The sequence below is a fragment of the Vitis riparia genome, chromosome 10 (genome assembly GCF_004353265.1).
Source record: "Vitis riparia cultivar Riparia Gloire de Montpellier isolate 1030 chromosome 10, EGFV_Vit.rip_1.0, whole genome shotgun sequence".
Taxonomy (NCBI): Eukaryota; Viridiplantae; Streptophyta; class Magnoliopsida; order Vitales; family Vitaceae; genus Vitis; species Vitis riparia.
Window position 1 is genome coordinate 17566168 of NC_048440.1, and position 20137 is coordinate 17586304.

General features: G+C 35.4%; 2 protein-coding genes across 10 annotated transcripts in view; both read right to left on the bottom strand.

Moving 5' to 3' along the window:
- Positions 1–16468, bottom strand: part of LOC117923588 — a 36216-nt gene extending 19748 nt beyond the window's left edge. For 7 of the 9 annotated variants that reach the window (XR_004652642.1, XR_004652643.1, XR_004652641.1 and 4 more), the window contains exons 1-9: positions 15840–16468; positions 15012–15290; positions 14620–14833; positions 14310–14419; positions 14024–14223; positions 10958–11061; positions 10279–10466; positions 9990–10189; positions 8338–8610 (exon numbers count right to left, since the gene is read on the bottom strand). Coding sequence is in view for 2 of the 9 variants with exons in the window: in XM_034841949.1 (XP_034697840.1) it covers positions 8350–8610; positions 9990–10189; positions 10279–10466; positions 10958–11061; positions 14024–14223; positions 14310–14419; positions 14620–14833; positions 15012–15290; positions 15840–16128 (1845 nt within the window). In the remaining 7 variants the exon portion in view is untranslated. Of the gene's footprint in view, positions 1–8075; positions 8611–9989; positions 10190–10278; positions 10467–10957; positions 11062–14023; positions 14224–14309; positions 14420–14619; positions 14834–15011; positions 15291–15387; positions 15812–15839 lie in introns of those variants that run through there. The other 2 variants (XR_004652647.1, XM_034841948.1) reach the window with 2 other exon arrangements.
- Positions 6761–7850, bottom strand: LOC117923589. Its single transcript, XM_034841950.1, has one exon. The coding sequence runs from the start codon at positions 7560–7562 to the stop codon at positions 7110–7112; it is 453 nt and encodes a 150-aa protein (XP_034697841.1). The 5' UTR covers positions 7563–7850; the 3' UTR covers positions 6761–7109.
- Positions 16469–20137: the final 3669 nt, after the last annotated feature.

Genomic DNA, 20137 nt, shown 5'->3' on the forward strand with positions numbered 1-20137 from the left:
TTTGTAGAACTCTACTGAACACTTCCTGAAGGGAACCAATGTCAGAACCAAAAAGAATCTGAAATTTTGCAGTTTCAAACTCAGATGGGAGACCAGATAAGAAACTCATAACAGCCATCTGTTCCCGTTGAGCCTGTTGTACTCTAACATCCGGACTGAAAGACATAAGAGCATTCAATTCCTCATATACCTTCTTGAAGTCCATAAAGTATGCAGTGAGGGATTTAGCTCCCTTTTCAGGACAATGGAAGGCATTCCATACATTATACATCCGAGATACATTTCTTTTTCCAGAGTAAAGAAAATCTAGATAATCCATTAGCTCTTTAACAAATTCACAATGACTCAACAGACCAACAATATCACTATTAATAGAGTTTTTAATCTACAGAAATAATCATGCATCATCTTGCATCCAAAGTTTTCTAGTGTTATCATTAGGAGGTTCCTCAGTCAAGTGGTCATCTTTAGCAACACTTCTCAGACAAAATTTGATCGTCTTGCTCCATTCAATATAATTAGACCCATTTAATTTGTGTTCAATTATTTTTGACACAACAGGCACTATATCAACAATAGAAATCTTATTCTCTTCCATGGCAATAAAATTCAATCTCCAAAGTAATTTTACACCTAGATAAGAGCAGCCTAGACCAAAAATTGCAATTCACCACAACAAAAAGAAAGAAAGAGACAAGTACCTCTTGTAGACCAAACAGAAATAGTAACAGAAACACCTGAAATCCCAAGAACAAAATCTCACAATCCAAGAACGAGATCACCGCACCACACACTGGCCGGAAAACGGGATTGCGACGCCAATGGAACTGGTACAAGCAAAATTACTGTTTCTGCCTCTAATCTCCGTACTGAAAGAAAACCAAGAGGAGACTGCGATCTCTGAAAACCCTAACGGCGACGAAGAAGGAGGAGAAGAATCTCTGGCCGACGGCGTTGGCAACTTCGAAGATGAAGATGAAGCGGAGGAGGATGAGGAAGAAGAAGCAGGGAGCGAAAAAATCAAGAGAATCGAGATTGGCTGAGGATGGTAGCAAATTGGAGAGCATGTTCTGACGATTAGCGAGTGAGAAAGTGAAGCTGCGAGTTCACGATGTTCTGATTAAAGGAAACACCAAGACCAAGGACTCGTTGATCTAAGCCAAACTGGAAGCCATCAAGAACGCCACTACAATGCAAGAAGCTACCACGCTCCTCCACACGCCAGCGCGTGAGTTGACGCGTCCTGCTTTTCAAGGCCCGTGAGTTTCACGCGTTCAGCTTTCGGTCGTCAAACTTCGGGTACCGGCCGATCCTGACACCGCACTTTCCCCTCCGTAGGCAGTGACACTACTAGGTCACTTTTATTCCGTGACCCAAGAAGAACAGAGAATGGCAGTATGTCACTGGAAATCAGTGACTCGGAAATAACAAACCCAGAATTTGAGCCAAAGGCCCTGATACCATGTAATTCAACAAAGGTATTTTGGAGAAATTACTGTATGTTTATTAGAGGAATAATACACATATATATACAATTGAGAGTCCTAAATTAGGAAGGTAATATCCCTAAGAATCAACCTACAAGAAAAGAAACAACTTAATTATGGTAAGTACAGATATATACAGATAACACATATTAACCACAAAGGATAGTTTTGTTAAAAGACATGGAAATAATAATAATAATTATTATTATTAGTGGAAAGTCATGCAGTACATATAATAAAAAGCAGCATTAAGTGGGATTGTCTGATTTCATATTAACCACAAAGGATAGTTTTGTTAAAAGACATGGAATTGTGCTTTGACATGTACAAATTTGTTTAGAAGGTTTCATCAAACAGTGACACCTCTGAAGATGTTTAGATATAGCCATGCACAGGGGATGCAGATATGGCACCAAAGAAGTGGACATATCATTATACATACACCATCGGTTTCCAATTTTCTTGTCCTTTTCTTTCTTTTTTTCTGAATAAAAGGAATTATTAGAGAGCAAGACCCAACCATGAAGCCCCACTTTGAGTCTCAAGAGTAATTGAAAAAATGTAGTAACAAGCCACATACAATTCACCTTCATAGAAACCCAGTTTGGCAAGACCACTACCAAGGAATGGCTATTGACAAAACAGTGGTATTAAAAGAGAAGGCACAACAAACAAATAAAAAGAGAAACCACTAACTATGAAGCTGTGGCTAATATAGAGACCCAAAAAAAAATAAAAAAATAAAATAAAATAAAGGAAAAACACACAAAGTTCTGAAGCGTTATTTCCACAAACAAATATTTCAAAATCCCACCCTTTTATACAATCTTCACAATCACTTAACCATTTTACTGTCAGTTTACCTAGAAATCACTGCTTAAGTAAGCCCTTTAAATATGTTCTAGAAGTTACTTCTTTAAACACTATATTTTTATCTTGACTATTCTTCTTAGGAATTTATTTATTTATTTATTTATTATAAGTAAAGAGAATTTCATATATAAAGAAACGCCAAAAAAGCAACTCAAGGTATACAAACCTATACACCCACCACCAAAAGGGCCAAAGAAAAAGAAGAAGGAGAACAACATCCAGCTGGCCCAAAAAACAACCTTAATAGGATTCCAACCAATCAATAAAATTAACCATAGTTAGAGGACATTCAACAATAAACAACTTAGCCTCAGACCAAAGAGAATAAACAAAAGAGTATTTCAATCTCTGGATTGACAACACATCATTCTTGAAGGTCAATCTATTTCTCGCCTTCCAAATTGTCCAAAATATGTAAAGAGGAGCAGCTCTCCACACCTTCCTACGCTTTTTTCCCACAAAAGTAACCATGCCAGCTAAAGAGAGTCTCTCTAACTGAAGAGGGCAGCACCCAAGACACCCCAAACAAAGTAAAGAGTAACTCTCATAGGACCCTTGTTTTTGAACAATGAATAAGAAGATGGTCTATTGTCTTCTCATTCTCAAGACACATAAAACATCTATTTGCCAAGGCTCATCCTTTTTTCTGAACAAGATCTAGGGTTAAGGCTTTACCCCACGTAACCTCCCTTGCAAAGAAACTAATTTTGGGTTGTACCCACACATTCCAAATACGGGTAGAGGGAAACAAATAATTGCAGTCCGCTTCTAGAGCAAGGTAAAGAGACTTGGCCGAGAACTTGTCACTCTTTGTTTCAGTCCAAACCACCATATCATCCACATCTCCAAGCACTCTCTTCCTATGAAGACGCTCCAAAAATCTTTCCGCCTCCTCCACCTCCCAATCATTTAGGGCTCTTGAAAAACAAGGATTCCAATCCCCCCAACCCCCTTCAACCGAGGGATCCCAAAAATCCGCCACCCAAGCTTCCTTGTCAACAGACAAAGCAAAAAGGGAAGGAAAAGACTCACACAAAGGGGAATCCCCACACCATCCATCCCTCCAAAATCTCACCCTCCTCCCATTGCCAACACTGAAATAAATCTGGGCACCCACCAACTCCCAATCCATCCTTATTCCTTTCCAAAGCCCCACACCATGTGCCTCTCTCACTTCCCGAGAGCACCAACTCCCTCTATCTTCCCCATACTTCCCTCTAATTACTTGATTCCACAAAGCCTCTCTCTCGTTTGCGAATTGTCAATTCCATTTGGAAAGAAGAGCCTTATTGAAGATGGAAAGACATTTGACCCCCAAACCCCCTTTCTTTTTTACTTAAGCACACCAACTCTCATCTTACTAAATGTGGCTTTCACTCCAAATTGCCACCACCCCAAAGGAAATCCCTTTGAATTTGCTCTAGTCTCTGACTAACTGAACTTGGTAAGCGCAGTAAGGACATAAAACAAATAGGAAGGTTCGAAAAAATACTTCAGATTAGAGTTGCTCTTCCTCTCTTGGATAAGTATTGTCTCTTCCACATGGCCAATCTTCTACGAAATCGCTCTTCCACTCCATCCCACACTAATACTGACTTAAACGGACCACCCAAGGGAAGGCCTAAATAAGTGGACGGGAGACTACCCACTCTACAATAAAGTCCAAGGCGAGATCATCAATATTCTCTACCCTCTCTACTGGAATGAGTTCACTCTTCTCCAAGTTTATTCTCAACCCCAACACGGCCTCGAACCACATAAGCAACCAACTTAGGTAAGTCACATGGTCTTGAGAAGCTTGGTAGAACACCAAGGTGTCATCAGCAGACAACAGGTGGGAAATCTGAACCCCCTCTTCGCTCCTACCCTTCACCCTACAGTCCGACATAAAACCTCCATCCATAACCCTTTTAAGGAAGGAGCTAAATACCTCCATGGCAATCACAAAAAGATAAGGTGAGAGAGGGTCACCCTGCCTCAATCCCCTTGAGCTTTGAAAGAAACCCTTAGAAGTGTCATTAACCAACACAGAGAAACTTGCAGTGGATATGCACCACTTAATCCACCCTATCCATTTCTCACCAAAACCCATTTTTTGCATAACTATGAGAAGAAAATACCAGTCCACATTGTCATATGCCTTCTCTATATCAAGTTTGCACAAAATCCCATTCTCATTATTCTTCAAAACCGAATCAATAGCTTTATTAGCTATCAGCACTACATTTAGGATTTGTCTACCCTCCACAAAAGCCCCTTGAGCCTTAGAGACCACCTTTCCAACCACCTTTTTTAGCCTATTGGCTAGAACCTTAATCAACCACTTGTACAAGCTTCCCACTAAGCTTATGAGCCTAAAGTCCCTTAAATCTTGAACCCCCACTTTTTTTGGTATTAAAACCAAAAAAGTTGCATTTAGACTTTTAACAAATTTACCGTGTTCATAGATTCCCTGAAGAAACTCATCACATCATCCTTCACAAAGTCCCAAGCAAACTGCCAAAAAGCCATTGAAATGCCATCAGGCCTTAGAGCTTCATCCCCACTACATCCCAACAGCGCGCCATACACCTCCTCTTTTGTGAACGGCACCTCCAACGCACAAGCATCCATATTCTCCAGCATTTCATCCTGCAAGCCCTTAATATAATTTCAAAGATACACCCTGCAAGCCCTTAATAAAGCAATTTCAAAGATAATATAATTTCTATCTACTAAAGAAAAAAGATAATGAGATTTCTATCATGGTTACAGTAGCCATGTTATTGAGAATGGTCAAAAGAATAGTGTTCGACAATTTAATTTCCAAACAATACCCCTTTTTCAAGGAAACATTGATGTCAAAGAAAACAATATGTTGAAATGACCTAACAATATTTATGAGAATGGAAAACAGGACTCTAGTGACAACAAACATAATTCCCCCTTTGAAATTCATCGTTCTTTTCTTAGCTGGTTTTTAATTTATGCACGTGCTTCTGATCTTATTCATTCTCCATGAAATTAACTGTTTATCTCTGATCAACATTCATAAATGTGTGCATATGTATGTAACAATTTAACTTCAAAGCCATCAGAATCTGAAGCCTGCTTATCAGTAGATATATTCATGATGCGCATTAAATAACTTCGTCAATCTAATCTCAAAGAGTGGGATAGCAGTTACCAACTGTCCCAAAATTCCAATTTATACATTGCCAAATACCTTAATGGCTCTATTTAAAGGTTCATTCCTTCCCAAACAGCTACCTCAAACCAATTTTGAAAATCAGGAATGGCAAAAGACATGAATCTGACTGAATCGGGTTCTCAGAGACATGGGAGAAAAGAAAATCAAATGCCTAAGGGCGTAGTACATACACACCACTTGTGATTTGGTTGTGCCTCTTTTAGGTATTTTTAATTGAATTTGTTCGTTCTATGGCATTTTTTAACACATTTTTTTCTTTGTCCTTTTCAAGGACCAACAAAGCCTTAAGGTTGAATTCCCCCAATATCCACAAATTAAAATTATATAATTCCCAACATCAATACTGATTGGCATTGACATTCGCTCACTGAAAACCTTTTTTGGAAAAAAGAAAAAATTATGCCAAAGACGTTGTCCAAAATAATTGTAATTGGAAATCCCCTGTTCACGCTATAGATGAGTTGACAACTTCATCTCCCCAAGATTTTTTGGTTTTCAAAACAAGGATTTTATTGTGTCTCCACAGATATTTTGGAAACAAAAATACCGACTTCAATCTATTCATCACAATGGGTTTGTGACCACTTTCCATGGAGAAGAATGAAGTCCTTGGTGAAGTTCAAAGGAGGCCAAGGCATCTACTTATCTGGAGTTTGTACTTATCAAAAAAAAAAAATCCACTTATCTGGAGTTCTAAATCAGACCTCACTAAAAGCACAGAAGGTTGGCAGAATCATCAATGAGTAGAAGCATTGGAGGGAAGCAAAGTTTGAAGTAGAGCTGCTTTCACGGTTGGGATGTTGATACTCAGGGTTTGGTAAAATTGTGTATTCTCTTTAATTCTACTAGCAGAAGTTTCTGCAATCTGCAGCCCTAAGCCCATGGTCTTTCCACTTGACAGGTAGATTAATAACTTACAGCGTTTCCATGTAATTCACATGTATCATCTTTTTACTTCTCTTTTTTCTCAATTGAGATTGATTGCTGAGGTAGGTTAACTGAATTGATATCATAATTTGTTGACATCATTAATTTTTAAAGGATAAACCTATCCAACCTCCATCTAATTTAGGAAGAAAATTTTTTTCAGTTTCAATCTACTAAATATTTGAATAAATAAAAAATCCCTGACATAGTACTGTAATACTTTGAGCACCAAAAGTACCATTGATGACAACCCACAAATTTAGAAAGATTATGCTCAACAAAATTAGAATTAACACCAAAACGTAATGTGTTATTATTAATTGACAAACAAAAATTTACAGACTAGACTATTCAAGAAACGGGAAGTGGAACTCAAATGTAATAAAAACAAGAAAATAAAAACCCATTTAAGACAACGCTAAAATGAAACTCAAACAACCATACTAACCCGAATCTGGAGCCGCCCTGAATTGCAATTTTCATAGATTTTGACTCAGACCGAGTAATCATACATTATAATGCCTAAGCATCCCCTTCACAAAAACCCCCAGGTGTCCGATTTTTCTAAACCCACAAAACTCAAATGCATACGATACCTTGGGCGGAATCATGATTAACCACTGAAAACATGGCTAATCATACTTCTCTCTCCAAGAGTAGACGAGAAAGAACACCCAGGAGAGCGCCAATAGAATGTCTCCAACAATCTGTCTCAGCCAATCCAAAGCAAGATCCTCAACCCTTCGTTCGAAATAAAACCTCCAGAGAGCCATGGAAACATGGAGAACGATGCAACCCTTGGCGAAAAACGACTGAAAGTCCCGGTCCCTGACGAAAGCGACCATGAACAGAAGGAATCCAATTGCGAACAGAAGCAAACCCGAAAATGAATCGGAGGTCCGGATCAAGAGCTGGTCATGGGGCGTGGATCCGAGCAGCTTGGTTGCAGTTTCGGGTCCGTGCCCGAATTCGTAGATTTCCTTCATGTAGAACATCATTAGGCCTCCACAGGTGAGCGCAATTATGGAGTGGAGGAGGCAGATCACGAAGAACCCCGAGGATGACCCCATTGATTGTACGGCCATGGAAATGTCACCAAGAAAAAGAAAAAAGGCGGGGACGAAAATCAAAATCAAAGGACCGAAACTGTAGGCATGGCGCACAGGATTAAACCCCTAAAAACCTAACCTCCGTTGAAGAAAGAAGATGGCGACCCAAACATAACCCTAAATCGAACCCTAGCCTCTCAATTTTCATTTTCCTTGATAATATTTGACGAACAAGAATTGTGAGCGATGGAGAGAGTAGACATGTAGTAGTGTGAGATTCAAAGACTAGGGACACGTGGCGGATGTTTAATAGTGCCGACAGAGGGATGGCAGGGTTGGGTGGGACCTCAGGTGACCTTAGCGGTTAAAAAGTCGTTGCGGTGGGTCCACTTCACTTGACGCGTCCCGAAGCCTACCTGCGTTGCTTTGTAGGTTGGTCCCACTTTTATTAAGTGCACCTTATCCAATTCCAAGGGATTTCTTTTTGTTTTTATTTGTGTATTTTGAATTTATTATAGTCAAGAGGTGGGCTAAAATTTATCCAAATAGTCGATGGAAAAGCATACCCATTGGTGGCAACTCATATATTATAATTAATTATTTGGAATATAGAGTATATATACAAGAAAAAATGAATACAAATAGAGACTTGCAGAACCTAAAGAAAGTGAGAAGAAAAAGAAAAACTAATGTGGAAAGAAATAGTGTGTTCTTCTCTTTGCAAAGAAACAGAATTACAACACTCATCCTTGCAAGAATCCTTCAGCCCCGCGTCCAATTTGAAACAGGGAAGGAAAGAATAAAATTTTACCTTAACAAAATTTTAACTCGAATCAATGCCCTTAGCACCGGCCACAACTTTCCGGTGACGCTTTGAACTGGATCTCCTTTCTCTGTTGCGCTTTGCTGGGACCCTTGTGACTGGATTACTTACAACCCTCACAGTTGAGATCTCAGGAGGCGGTGGCGGTGGGCGTGGCACAGGCAGTTTATTAACCAATGGTGGGGGCTCAACAGCCAGCACAAGAGGGGGAGGCAGAGCCACTGAAGAAGCCATGTGCTCTAGTACATCTCTATGGTACCCCTGCATGTATCCACACGTAAAAATTGTCGGTTAAGAAATACAAATATATATATACATAAGAGGGTGCAATCCACATTGACTTATTGTCCTAGTGGATTGCTTCGGAAATGAAGAGCGTCATTAAAACAACATTTAATGAAGGTCACTGATTTTACTTAAACCTTCTGAGTACATTCACCCATGGTGAAACCAGACAAAATTTATAGAGAAATAGTAAACTCAATTGGCAGGGAGAAAGAATAGTAAACCCAAGCACACTTAATATGAGAGTTTGTAGTCTAGTGGTGGCTCCCCAAGAGAGGCCAAGGCCTCGACTCTTGGGAGGGACTGAGCCAAGCCTGCCAAGGAGTTCTGTACCCAGGAAAGGAAAAGGAGAAAAGCTTGGTTGAATGGGGGCATATTCATATCACCGTTACCAGATAAGGAAGCAAAAATGGACAATAAGAGCAATCAATGTGGCCCAAATAAAAAATGGAAACAAGATGCAGATTTCAACATGAAACGTCAGCAAAACAGATGAGAAAACGGTAAAAAATCAGTGCATGAAACCCCAAAACGAAAGTTAAAATGATAAAAAGCACTCCACAGAAATGTTCAGTGAATTTCTATTGGCATGCCTGGAGCAGAGTTATCACAATGGGAAAGCACATACAGGAAACAAAAAGCAACAATTGCAGTCCAATGAATACACTGGAAGCATGAAAGGAGCAAAAAAAGGAGTTGGAATCTTGCAGCAAAGTTTAAAAAAAGGAGCAAAGAACATATGCAAAATATCCCACATAGAAGAACTAGAATTGGTCACAAAACATGTTTCTCTTGAACACCGGAAATGATTTCCAGATGTACTCCATGCATTTCAAAACCCCCCTAAATTTTAGGAATCGTGTCCTGGGGAAACATTTTCCACATTTGACCAAGTTCCTTGGCACCTAGTTTTCAGCACTAACAGAGATTGCATAAGATCAAATCTGCTTTCAAGTACCGCATGAAGGTCCAAACTCATTATCAAGAATATGCTGTTGAAGAAAACGGAATCCATGTCCATAGTAGCCAATGTAAGTTTTCAACAAATAAACAGTTGTTAAATAATTTATTATCACCATGAAGATGGCTGCCATTTTCAATAACAGGCATATCCATGATTATGGATTCATACTTATCGTAATACATAAAGGCAATAGAGCAATTCAATCTCATGAGACACCCAAATGAGAAATAATAAAATAAATCATATTTAAAATCATGCAAGTTAAGTAAAAATGCAAATTTACTTTCTTAATTAAATTCTACTTAGCAATGCCCCTCCTCAAAGAACCTGCCTTTTCTACAGTGATTTTCTTTCTAAAAGAACAAAGCTATAACCAGGATAAAATGATTACCTGAACTACAAAGTTGCGCCTTTCACAGTCCAAAAACATATTGACGGTCCAATTTGTCTTTGCTCTAATCTTATCTCTTACGGTGGAAAAACTTATTTGATCCCTGGAAGTAAAACGGTCAACTTCGTTGAACCAAAGGCAAGTAAATAGGTTGCTAATAGGAATGTGTTCCCTTACAATCACGCACCCTTCAGGCACATCTGCAAACCCAGCATGAAACCAGAACTGAATGAAAGATGGAACAGATAAAACCGAATAAAAACAAAGAGAAGAATGATCTTGGACCTACCACTTGTAATGGGAAGCTTAGCCTCAGAATATGGTGTTAAACCCTCACTTTTATAAAACTCAACCTGAAAATCTATCGATGCATTATCATACTTCGCAGCAGCTTTATTTGCCTCAGCTTCTACAAACACATCAAAACGTCTATAATGTCTAGAGATTGCAAAACTGGCATTTTTCCTCCACAGGAACCTGAAAAGAATAGGATTAAGGTACCCAAACATCAATTGTCATGAAACAGAACATCTAGAAGCTAAAATCATAGCTTTTATTCAACCATACAAATGCAAGCAGTCAAATTATTCATTCAAATAGAAGAATTTGGACATCATCCTAACTACATCCATAAAGTCACAGTAAAAGGTTTTAAAGAACCAAATTATTCACCATTTGAAAATCCAACCTCTTTCCATAACTAACTGTAATCTAGATTCATACCACAAGGTTTTTAAACTTCAAAGGAACCAAATTATGCATCTATAGTCCATGTGTTGCAGCATACGTCGAGACAAAAAATAAATACTCTTGGTCTTGAAAGAAACTGACAGAATAAGTCAATCATACTTTGATTAGCCATGTTGAATACTATAATAAGTTATATCACCCAAATTTTGTTACTTGAACAAACTTTTACATAAATGAGAGATATATCAATGGGCAGATGACCACGGACTCATTTGTACCTTTCAAGAATTTGAAATGGATCCACCACAAGCTCAAGCTTTCCATCAATCCACAGAGAATAGCGAGCATTAGGGAACATCCTATGCAGTAGAAGCTTTGGAACCTGCCATGGAAACCATTTGGATCAAAGGGGGTTTAAAATACACCTTGATGAAACATTAATGCAAGTTAGCAACTAAGTATTTTTTCTCTAAACTGGAACTTTATTCAAAATTCTGTTAATATAAGGAATGGCAACAAGTACAGTAGAAAAGACAAAAAAGAAATTCTTGCCATGGATATCCAACCAAGGACAAGATAGAACGTAAGTCTCATACTCCATGTCAAACCCAGCTTTAAGACCAACAATAATCCCTCCATAACATGATTGTTTTTTTTTTTCTTTCTTTAAATTTTTGAGAAGCGCCTCTATACCATGATCATGGATCATCTAACACTATCACATGCAGTTAAGCATTATTTTCTAAAATCATTATGTATCGACAGTATTGTCAATAACCGAAGTAATAAGTCTGGGCCACTTACCACAAGCACTTACAACAAATGCATATGGCAAACTACAAAAAGTTTCAAATTAAACTATTAAATAACAAAATCAACAGGATACAATCCTTTATTAAGGAATAAATTCTGATCTAGTTTCATAATAAATAGCCTAAGGAGGCTGAAGCACAACCATAAATAATGATTGTTAGCCTGTCATATACTGTGTGCTCATATCCTAAAAGTGTCTTAAGCTTTTAGGAAAGTTGACAACTTAACATGGCATCAAAGCTCTGATTAACAATAGGTCTCAAGTTTGAGTCTCTCATACTGTTTATTCCCCCATCTATTTATCTATCCTACTGCCTATACCCTCATCTGTTTATCTATAATCAATAACTACTATTGACCTGTCTTTCCACAGTATGAGACTGCACATGAAAGCTTAAGCTTTTAAAAAAGTTGTTAGCTTAACAATGATGATATTTGAAGTTGATAAATCAGACCAGGATCAGTTTTTCCTATGTAATGACTGTTATTTCTGGTTCCAAAAGAGGATACATTAAGGAGCATATGTACATTTTCGTTACATGCTTAAGCTGTATAGCTCCCTTTTCTTTTGGGCTTTGAAGCTTGTCATAGTTTTAAAAGCCCTAGTTATAGCGCCTTGCTTGCCAAGACATGCACCGTATTGAAGAGGCGCGCCTTGGCTACTTTACTTTTTCTTTTTAAACACTTCTATTCTTTGAATTTCAAATTGCATACTGAAATTTATAAAGTTCCAATATTTTTTTGTTGAATATTTTCTTTAAAAGTTAGGAATCATAAATTTTTTATTGATTGGATTATATTTTGGATCATATTTTATAAAATTGATATGCATCCTACATCACGTTTCACTTGACTTATGTCATGACGTATGTGCACCTTGTATTGCGCCTTAATGCCTAAACTGTAGGAGACTCTTTTGAACCTTTTGTGTGCCTTGTGCCTTTTAATCTATGAAGCTTGTTATACTCCCTACTTTTAGTTTTGATTAGTTGTTATAAAATTTTGGAAGTACTTCATAAAAACATAAACTTTGAGGCTCAAACACCAAAGACTCCACACATCAGCACAAAGAAAGAGAGAGGATTGGGTTTGTGGGAAAAACAAAGAAAGAAATATGCTGACTTCAAGCTGGAAGAGCTTACATTGCTCTAGAAATATAAGCAACCAGGATTTAGAGTTTTTGGAAGTAAATAAAAAAAAAGGGAGAAAAATAAGACAAGAATAGGAACTCCAATGAATGTCACCACTAATAAAGGAACACAAGCCCTGCTAAGAACGTATATAAGCACCTGGACCTAAAGGCTCCACACTTTCACAAGCTTAAAGGGTATTTCAACAGAACCTCAATGGAGACAAACTCAGATTACAGGAGACAACTGAGAATGAAGATATATATACATACACACATGGATGTGTGCATGTGCACGTGTGTACATCAATACATGCATACATACATACATACCTATGTATATATATATGAGTGCGTGTGTATATGTGTGTGTATGCATACATGTGTGCATATGCATGGACTGAAAATCCATGTTAAAAAAAAAAAGGAGAGAAATCTGTTTCTGAGTCAAGTAATATCACTTGACTTCTTCTAAAGGAGCTTGAAGTGTGATATTACAGTAAACTGGTCAAAGCAAGTGAATCTGGAGAAGCAATGAAAGAACAATTGAGTTAACTGATATACTTGTTCTCAGTGGAAGAGGGAAAAAAAAAAACAGAGAGAAAGAGAAGAAATAGCAGGTAGATCAATTGTCAAGTCTCAGATTCTCAAACGGCCAAAAAAAATATATGTGATGCAATTAGCACCATAGATACTGATAAGATGTTCCCTCCAAGATTTCAAAAAGATCAAACCATAATCACATCATCAGTTTCACCTAATGTTTCATAAACATTATAAAAGTTGGAACACTGTATGCTTCTTAAGGTTTCAGCTTAAGTTTAACTTTGACCACCAGAAGTGGAACTGGTAAAGGTTTCAAACCAAAACATCAGATATAGATCAAGGCTATAGACTAAATGGTTACCTAAGTTATGTTATGTTGCTCTAAAAGTAGTTCAACAATAACCAATACTCATTGATAAAAAATTCATTCAAGTTATTTGATGGTATGATAGCAAGACTCTGAAAAAAATTTCTCTTCACTAGGCACATAAAGCATATGCCAGTGGCTTTCCATGATAAGATTCTGTAAGGCCAAAACTTTGGTTTTGAATCATATTGGTCTTCCGGAGACAGCATCAATCTAGCAAGGGCTTGCAGAAGATGAAAACCAGAACATCAAGTCTATCAACATAATTGTTTTAAGTTCAATTCCAGGTTCTACCTTATATAATTAATAGTGGAAGTCTACAAAACCTCAAACCATGGATTTAGGTCCATCATCCTTACATTCCTTCTGAGTTTATACTACATAAAACATTAAAATATATATTAATACACACACACACACATCTATATATATATATATACTAGAGTATAGCTGCTCATTCATTTACTGGCTAAAATTCAGAGCATTTACCTTTCCATTGCGTCTTGCATCATTGTAAGGGAGGTTGTGAACAACAACAATTCTCCACAATCCAACCCTCTTGTTGTCATCCAAACCAGAAGAATTCTTTAAATGAGCTTCGGTTTCTTCATCCACAAACATATAGAAGCAGACATTCTCTTTTGCAGCATCACTAATATTCTTTGGCTGTTGTATCACATCATAGTTTCCTGATCAAGAATAAACTCATTAGAAAACCAAGCCACCAGCTTAAAAGGTAAGAAAAATGGTTAAAATGATTCATATAGAGCAGTACCAAATATTGCAGATGCAACAACCACACCATGACATTGCTCCATCTCAAAAAGGTCAGAATCATCCATGTCGAATCCTGTCCGCTGACCAGGTTTAGCTCCTCTGACAAATCTGATTAAAACATGCACCAATTAAAACACACTACAGAAATGAGTGGAACTGAAAGAAAATCCGATACACATCATTAGTCATGAATGTACTAAACAAAGAGCAACAATAAGTCCAGTTAAATTTGCAAGGAAAACAACCTCCAGAAATTATACAAATAGTTAAGAAAATAATTGAAAAAAAAAAAAAAACCTTCATCATACCCGCAGTGCACAGTCATTGATTCTCTTATATCATAAGAATTAGCCCGCTGCTCCAGAGAAGGATATCCACCAAAGTCAGAGCCGCCAAATGAATCACCTTTGGTTAAATTTTCCTCATAGACAAATGTTAAATTATTAAGTAAGGGAGAAGGTGATGGGTATTTTGGCATTAAGGCGATGGCTTCTTCCACAGGAAGGTAACATACTGGACATGCTGAAACATAAGGAAGCAAGAACTCAGCAATTTGAAGATCTATTGATATAAATAAATATGTCTTAGGACGAAACTACAACATAGATGCCATCTTGGAACTAAATACATGTTTGTGAGAGATAGCAACAGCACATTATTATATTTTAAAACCCAAAAAGCTTTAACAACTAAAACTTACGCCGTGGTCCAGTTCGTTTTTTATCGGCTGGTGGGGGCGGCAATGCAAAATTTTCACATGGATGCCCTGGAGGAAGGTTATACCCCAAAAACACTGGGGCAGGAGGAGGAGGAGGAGGAGGAGGAGGAGGCTGCGCTACACTTTCACTTCTCACAAAAGAACTATTGTTCATTCTGTATAAATCAAGAGAGCGTGTACTAAAAGATTTAGTATAAACGAAAGCCGGGCTGCCATTGGCTCCAAGTTTTCCCACACTATCAACTTCTCGTGCATCTTCACCTGTAACCACCCATAAATCATATCATTTCCTCAGACTAAACAAAACAAAAGAATAGTTACAGATATCAAAATTGAAACTTCAAAAACACAACTTCACCTGTAACCACCCATAAATCATATCATTTCCTCAGACTAAACAAAACAAAAGAATAGTTACAGATATCAAAATTGAAACTTCAAAAACACAATTCTGTTAAGGTGAATCTAAGTAAAAGCAAATATATCCATTTGGCATCAAATTGAATCCTCTAGACAATAAGATACAGGTACAAAACACACAACAATAAAAATCCAAATCAACAAATGTGAAACAGTTAAAACCCTACAATTTTTTCGAATCACTAAAACCATTCAATCCGGCTGAGAACTAAAAGGTCAAAAAGTGTTTGTGAATTCAAATTCCATCGTTGGACTATCCAAAAACAGATCACTCGGAATTCAAAAACCACTGTTGCACAAGGAAAAAAAGCAATATTCAAATCCAATAACCGATCAACAATACTACTACTACTGTTAATAATCACAACAACCAAGTGGGTGCAATCAAACCTTTGCCAACGTACAAAACCCAAACGAAAACCGCGGCAGAGACTACGCAAAGCAGCAGCATTCCAACCTTCTTGCGGCCGGCAAACTTACAGATCCAATGAACAAACCTCTCCTTCTCTTTGACCATCTTGGGCGGCTTGCGGCCAAGGGAATAGCCCGGAAGAGGAGGAGGAAGCGGCGTCGCTTGAACGGGCAACAAACCACCGTTCTGAAGTTGTTGTTGCTGTTGTTGCTGCTGCAGCAATGAGCCATAACTCCCTGAACGCATACCCAATGACCCTCCATTCATTGTCCCCACAAACACTCACCTCTCATCTCAATTCCCACACTCCCTCAATCAACTCCACTGCAACAACCACACAGATACAATCACCATTGATCGATCCGCTCCTCTCTCAGTGTTCCTTCACGTTGATGTTAAATGAAGAGAAAAAAAAAACTCAATTTTCGTGGGCATGAATGTCAGTTGATGCTCAAGAAACCCCAGAAAATGGATTTGTTATCAGACGGTTTGAATCTAGGGTTTCTGAGATCAATCCTGGATCGCGATTTGCCTCCGACTCCTCTTTTGGAATTTCCCTGTTCTTTTTTCGATTTCGGGATGTCGTTTCGATATATATGAAACTCCCAGTGAAAACACGAGAAAATCATTGGAGCCTCTAAAGTGCGCGGTGTGCGCACTATCCGAGACTGACGCCGACGTTTTATCTTCGATTGTGGTTGGTAGCCGGTAACATGTAGTTTGTTTCATGGATAAAAAATAAATGTTCCGCTGTAAATTCAAAATTTTCACCGACCGTCTTCCGCTTTCTTTTATTTTTAAACCATATATTATAATTTTTTTTACTCATATTTTGCATTATTAACGAATTAATGAAATTTAATTTAAGTTTATCATAATTGATTAAATTAGTTTTTTATTAATTTTTTACCCTTTTTAAAAATAATTAAGAAAATTTTATATGGCCCATTTCATTATTTAAGAGTTTCTATTATTGTTTGAGTTACAAATATTACCACAAATAATTTAAAAATAAAAAAATTAATAAGAATTTTTTAAAAATTAAATTAATAATTATACTTCTTTTATATTTTATCTTAATTCCAAAATAATTTTCAATACTTAAATCCGATAGATTGTTGTTGGTTGTTATTAGTTACTAAGATAAGGAATTAGAGATAATTAGCAAACTACGATATGTTGGACTTGTTCATAACTTTTAACTTTTACTTTTACCATTGACAAGATTTTGATTCACTTTCAAATGCTATTTTTTTAATAAAAATATTTAATTAAAATAATCGGATAATGGCAATATATAAAAAAAAAAATTATTTTTTAAAAAAATAGGGCAGATTTGACCATATTTTCTAAAACTTATTTTTAAAAACTGTTTTTCATTCTTTTAACTTAAAAAGAATTTTAAAAAATAAGTTTTGAACAATATGGTTAAATATATCTATTTTTATTTTATTTTTAAAAATTAATATATATATATATATATATATATATATATATATATACTTATTCTCTAAAAATTATTATCTATTTTACTTTGTTTTAAAAAATTGTTTTAAAGAACAATATCAAACCGTGTTTTAACTTTTAAAAAATAGCTTTCTGTTTTTAAAACGGTCAAACAAGTTCTCAAATCAAATAACCTTATTTTCTTTAATATATTCCCACTGAAAATTTAAACCAATATACGATGTTTTAATATAAGAAGACAAATCTTCACTTTCTAAAAAATGTACCATTTGATGATCAAGTTACATAATAAAATTTTTAACAAAACTCAACTTACATATCAAATTAATGAGGTTATGTTTGGTTCCATAAAATTTGAGAGAAAATAAAAATTAAGAAAAATAAAAAATAAATTAAATTTTAATAATTTTTTTTTACTTTAAAATAAATAAAATGAGTTTGAACATACATGAAATTTTAATTATATTTTATTTTCCTTTATAATTTTCATAAGACAACCTGAATAAATTATTTTTCTTCGTATTTTTTTTCTTTTCTTAGTATTTTTCTGGGAACCAAACACAATCTGTAGTATTTTTTTTTTTACGAAATAGAAAAAGTCAAAATATTTCACTTTTTTATTCGATTAAAAGTAATATATTAATATGAACTAATTGACAACAAGTTTACTTTAATCGTGTTGATTGATATTAACAAGTTATTTTTAATTAAATACAAAAAATCAAATATTTTGAATTTTTTTATTAAATTTAAAAACAAACGCCACCTAAAATTGTAAAATTTATCAAAGATTTTGATTTTTCTAGTGAGTTAGTTGATAGGGTGTAACAAACATGAAGGAAATAATATCAATTAAGCACCGGTTCATATCAACAACCCTACATGTGGAGTATCAATTAGGTGAGGAGTCATGGGTCAAGATTTTAAGTCTGATAAGCATTTAGTATCCTGAGAATGGGTCATACCCTCATGGAGGGAAGCACTTGGGGCACGAAGGGACCACTACCCTCAAAAAAAATTAATGTGAGGTGCCCTAAATAATATAAAAGATGCCTCTCCTTCCTAGAAATGTGCCCTCGACCAGAGCATTCAAAATCCGATGGCTATGATCAAGAATTCTAGTGGGTTCTTGAAATGACCCAATGACCGGAGTTTCCTAGAAATGTGCCCTCGACCAGAGCAATCAAAATCCGATGGCTATGATCAAGAATTCTAGTGGGTTCTTGAAATGACCCAATGACCGGAGTTTCCTAGAAATGTGCCCTCGACCAGAGCAATCAAAATCCGATGGCTATGATCGAGAATTCTAATGGGTTCTTGAAATGACCCAATGACCAGAGTTTCCTTAGAGGATGAAGCAGGCAGCCCACTCTTCCTTTTATCCAAGATAGCCCATTGGTTGGATGTAAATTTAAAATTATACGGTTGTATTGAGGCTGCCGAATGGTAGTTCTTGGACTACTCGTCCCAACGAAATAGGAGGGATTTGAAATTAAAATAAACGGTTAGGATAAGTTTGAAAATTTAAAATTTTTTTATTTTTATTTTTGATGTGTAATATAATTAAAAAATTGAACTAAATAACTTGTAATATTTATTTATGAAATATATTTGTTTTTAGTATAATGGAAAATTTGAAAAATTAAATTCAAAATTTTGAGTTATTGAAATAAATGGATAAGGATTTATGAAATATATTTGTTTTTAGTATAATGGAAAATTTGAAAAATTAAATTCAAAATTTTGAGTTATTGAAATAAATGGATAAGGTACAATGAGAGTGACAACTCATGTTACCATTTAGTAATAATTATTTGGGTTACTTTTAGTTTAAAAAGTAATTTTTTTAAAAAAAAAAGATATTTAGTAAAATTTTAAAAATATTTTTAAATATCTAAAAAATCATTTATAATATTAAAAAATTATTTATATTATGATTCGAAGAAACACTTGATAAATGATTATTCTAAAAACACGTCCACCATCAAACATACTCTTAATGGGCTATTTGATCAAACTCAGAAAAACACATTTTTATTAGAAAATTGATCATCATGCAACAAAAATGTGATATAGCATTCTGTATAATCGTTTTTTAATGGAAACGACTTAATATCGCTAAATAAATAATATAAGTTTAGAATTTGAGTTATTTATTTGAAAAGTTATAAAAATTGAGTTACTAATATTAAGATCATTTTTATATTAGAATTTTTTTTTTTGTTGTATTTTTATCCATCCATAATACAAAAGTATATAAATCTTAAAATTTTAAGAAAATAAATAAAAGTAATGAAAAGTGTTTTTTTTTAAAAAAAAAAAAAAAAAGGTTACCTAAATATGACCTATAATGCACGAAAAAAGGTGAATTATTTATGAAAAATGAACTAATTACCAAGGTATAACCTACAAAGAATGTAACCTAGGTACTAAAAAGATGCCATAGGTACTAAGATACTTATTAATGTACCAAAACAAAAAGGAACAAAAATAAGGACCCATGTATGAAAAAAATGACCTAATTATTAAAGTACAAAAAATGTAACATACTAGTAAGGTACAAATAGTTATGTACAAAAGAATATGACTCAAATATTAAGGTACAAATAATATGATATAGGTATTAAAGTATGAAAAATGTGACTTAGGCATTGAGATATGAATAATATAACTTAAATATTAAGGTATGAAAAAGGTAATCTATGTAGAAAAAATGTGACTTGATTATTAAGATATTAATAAATAAATAAAAAACCTCATCTAGCTACCAAAAAAAGTGATCTTGATAATAAAATATAAATAATGTGAC

What these genes read in the sequence shown, in the direction of transcription:
- LOC117923589 (XM_034841950.1), bottom strand. Translation starts at nt 7,562, where the DNA reads ATGGCCGTACAATCAATGGGGTCATCCTCGGGGTTCTTCGTGATCTGC.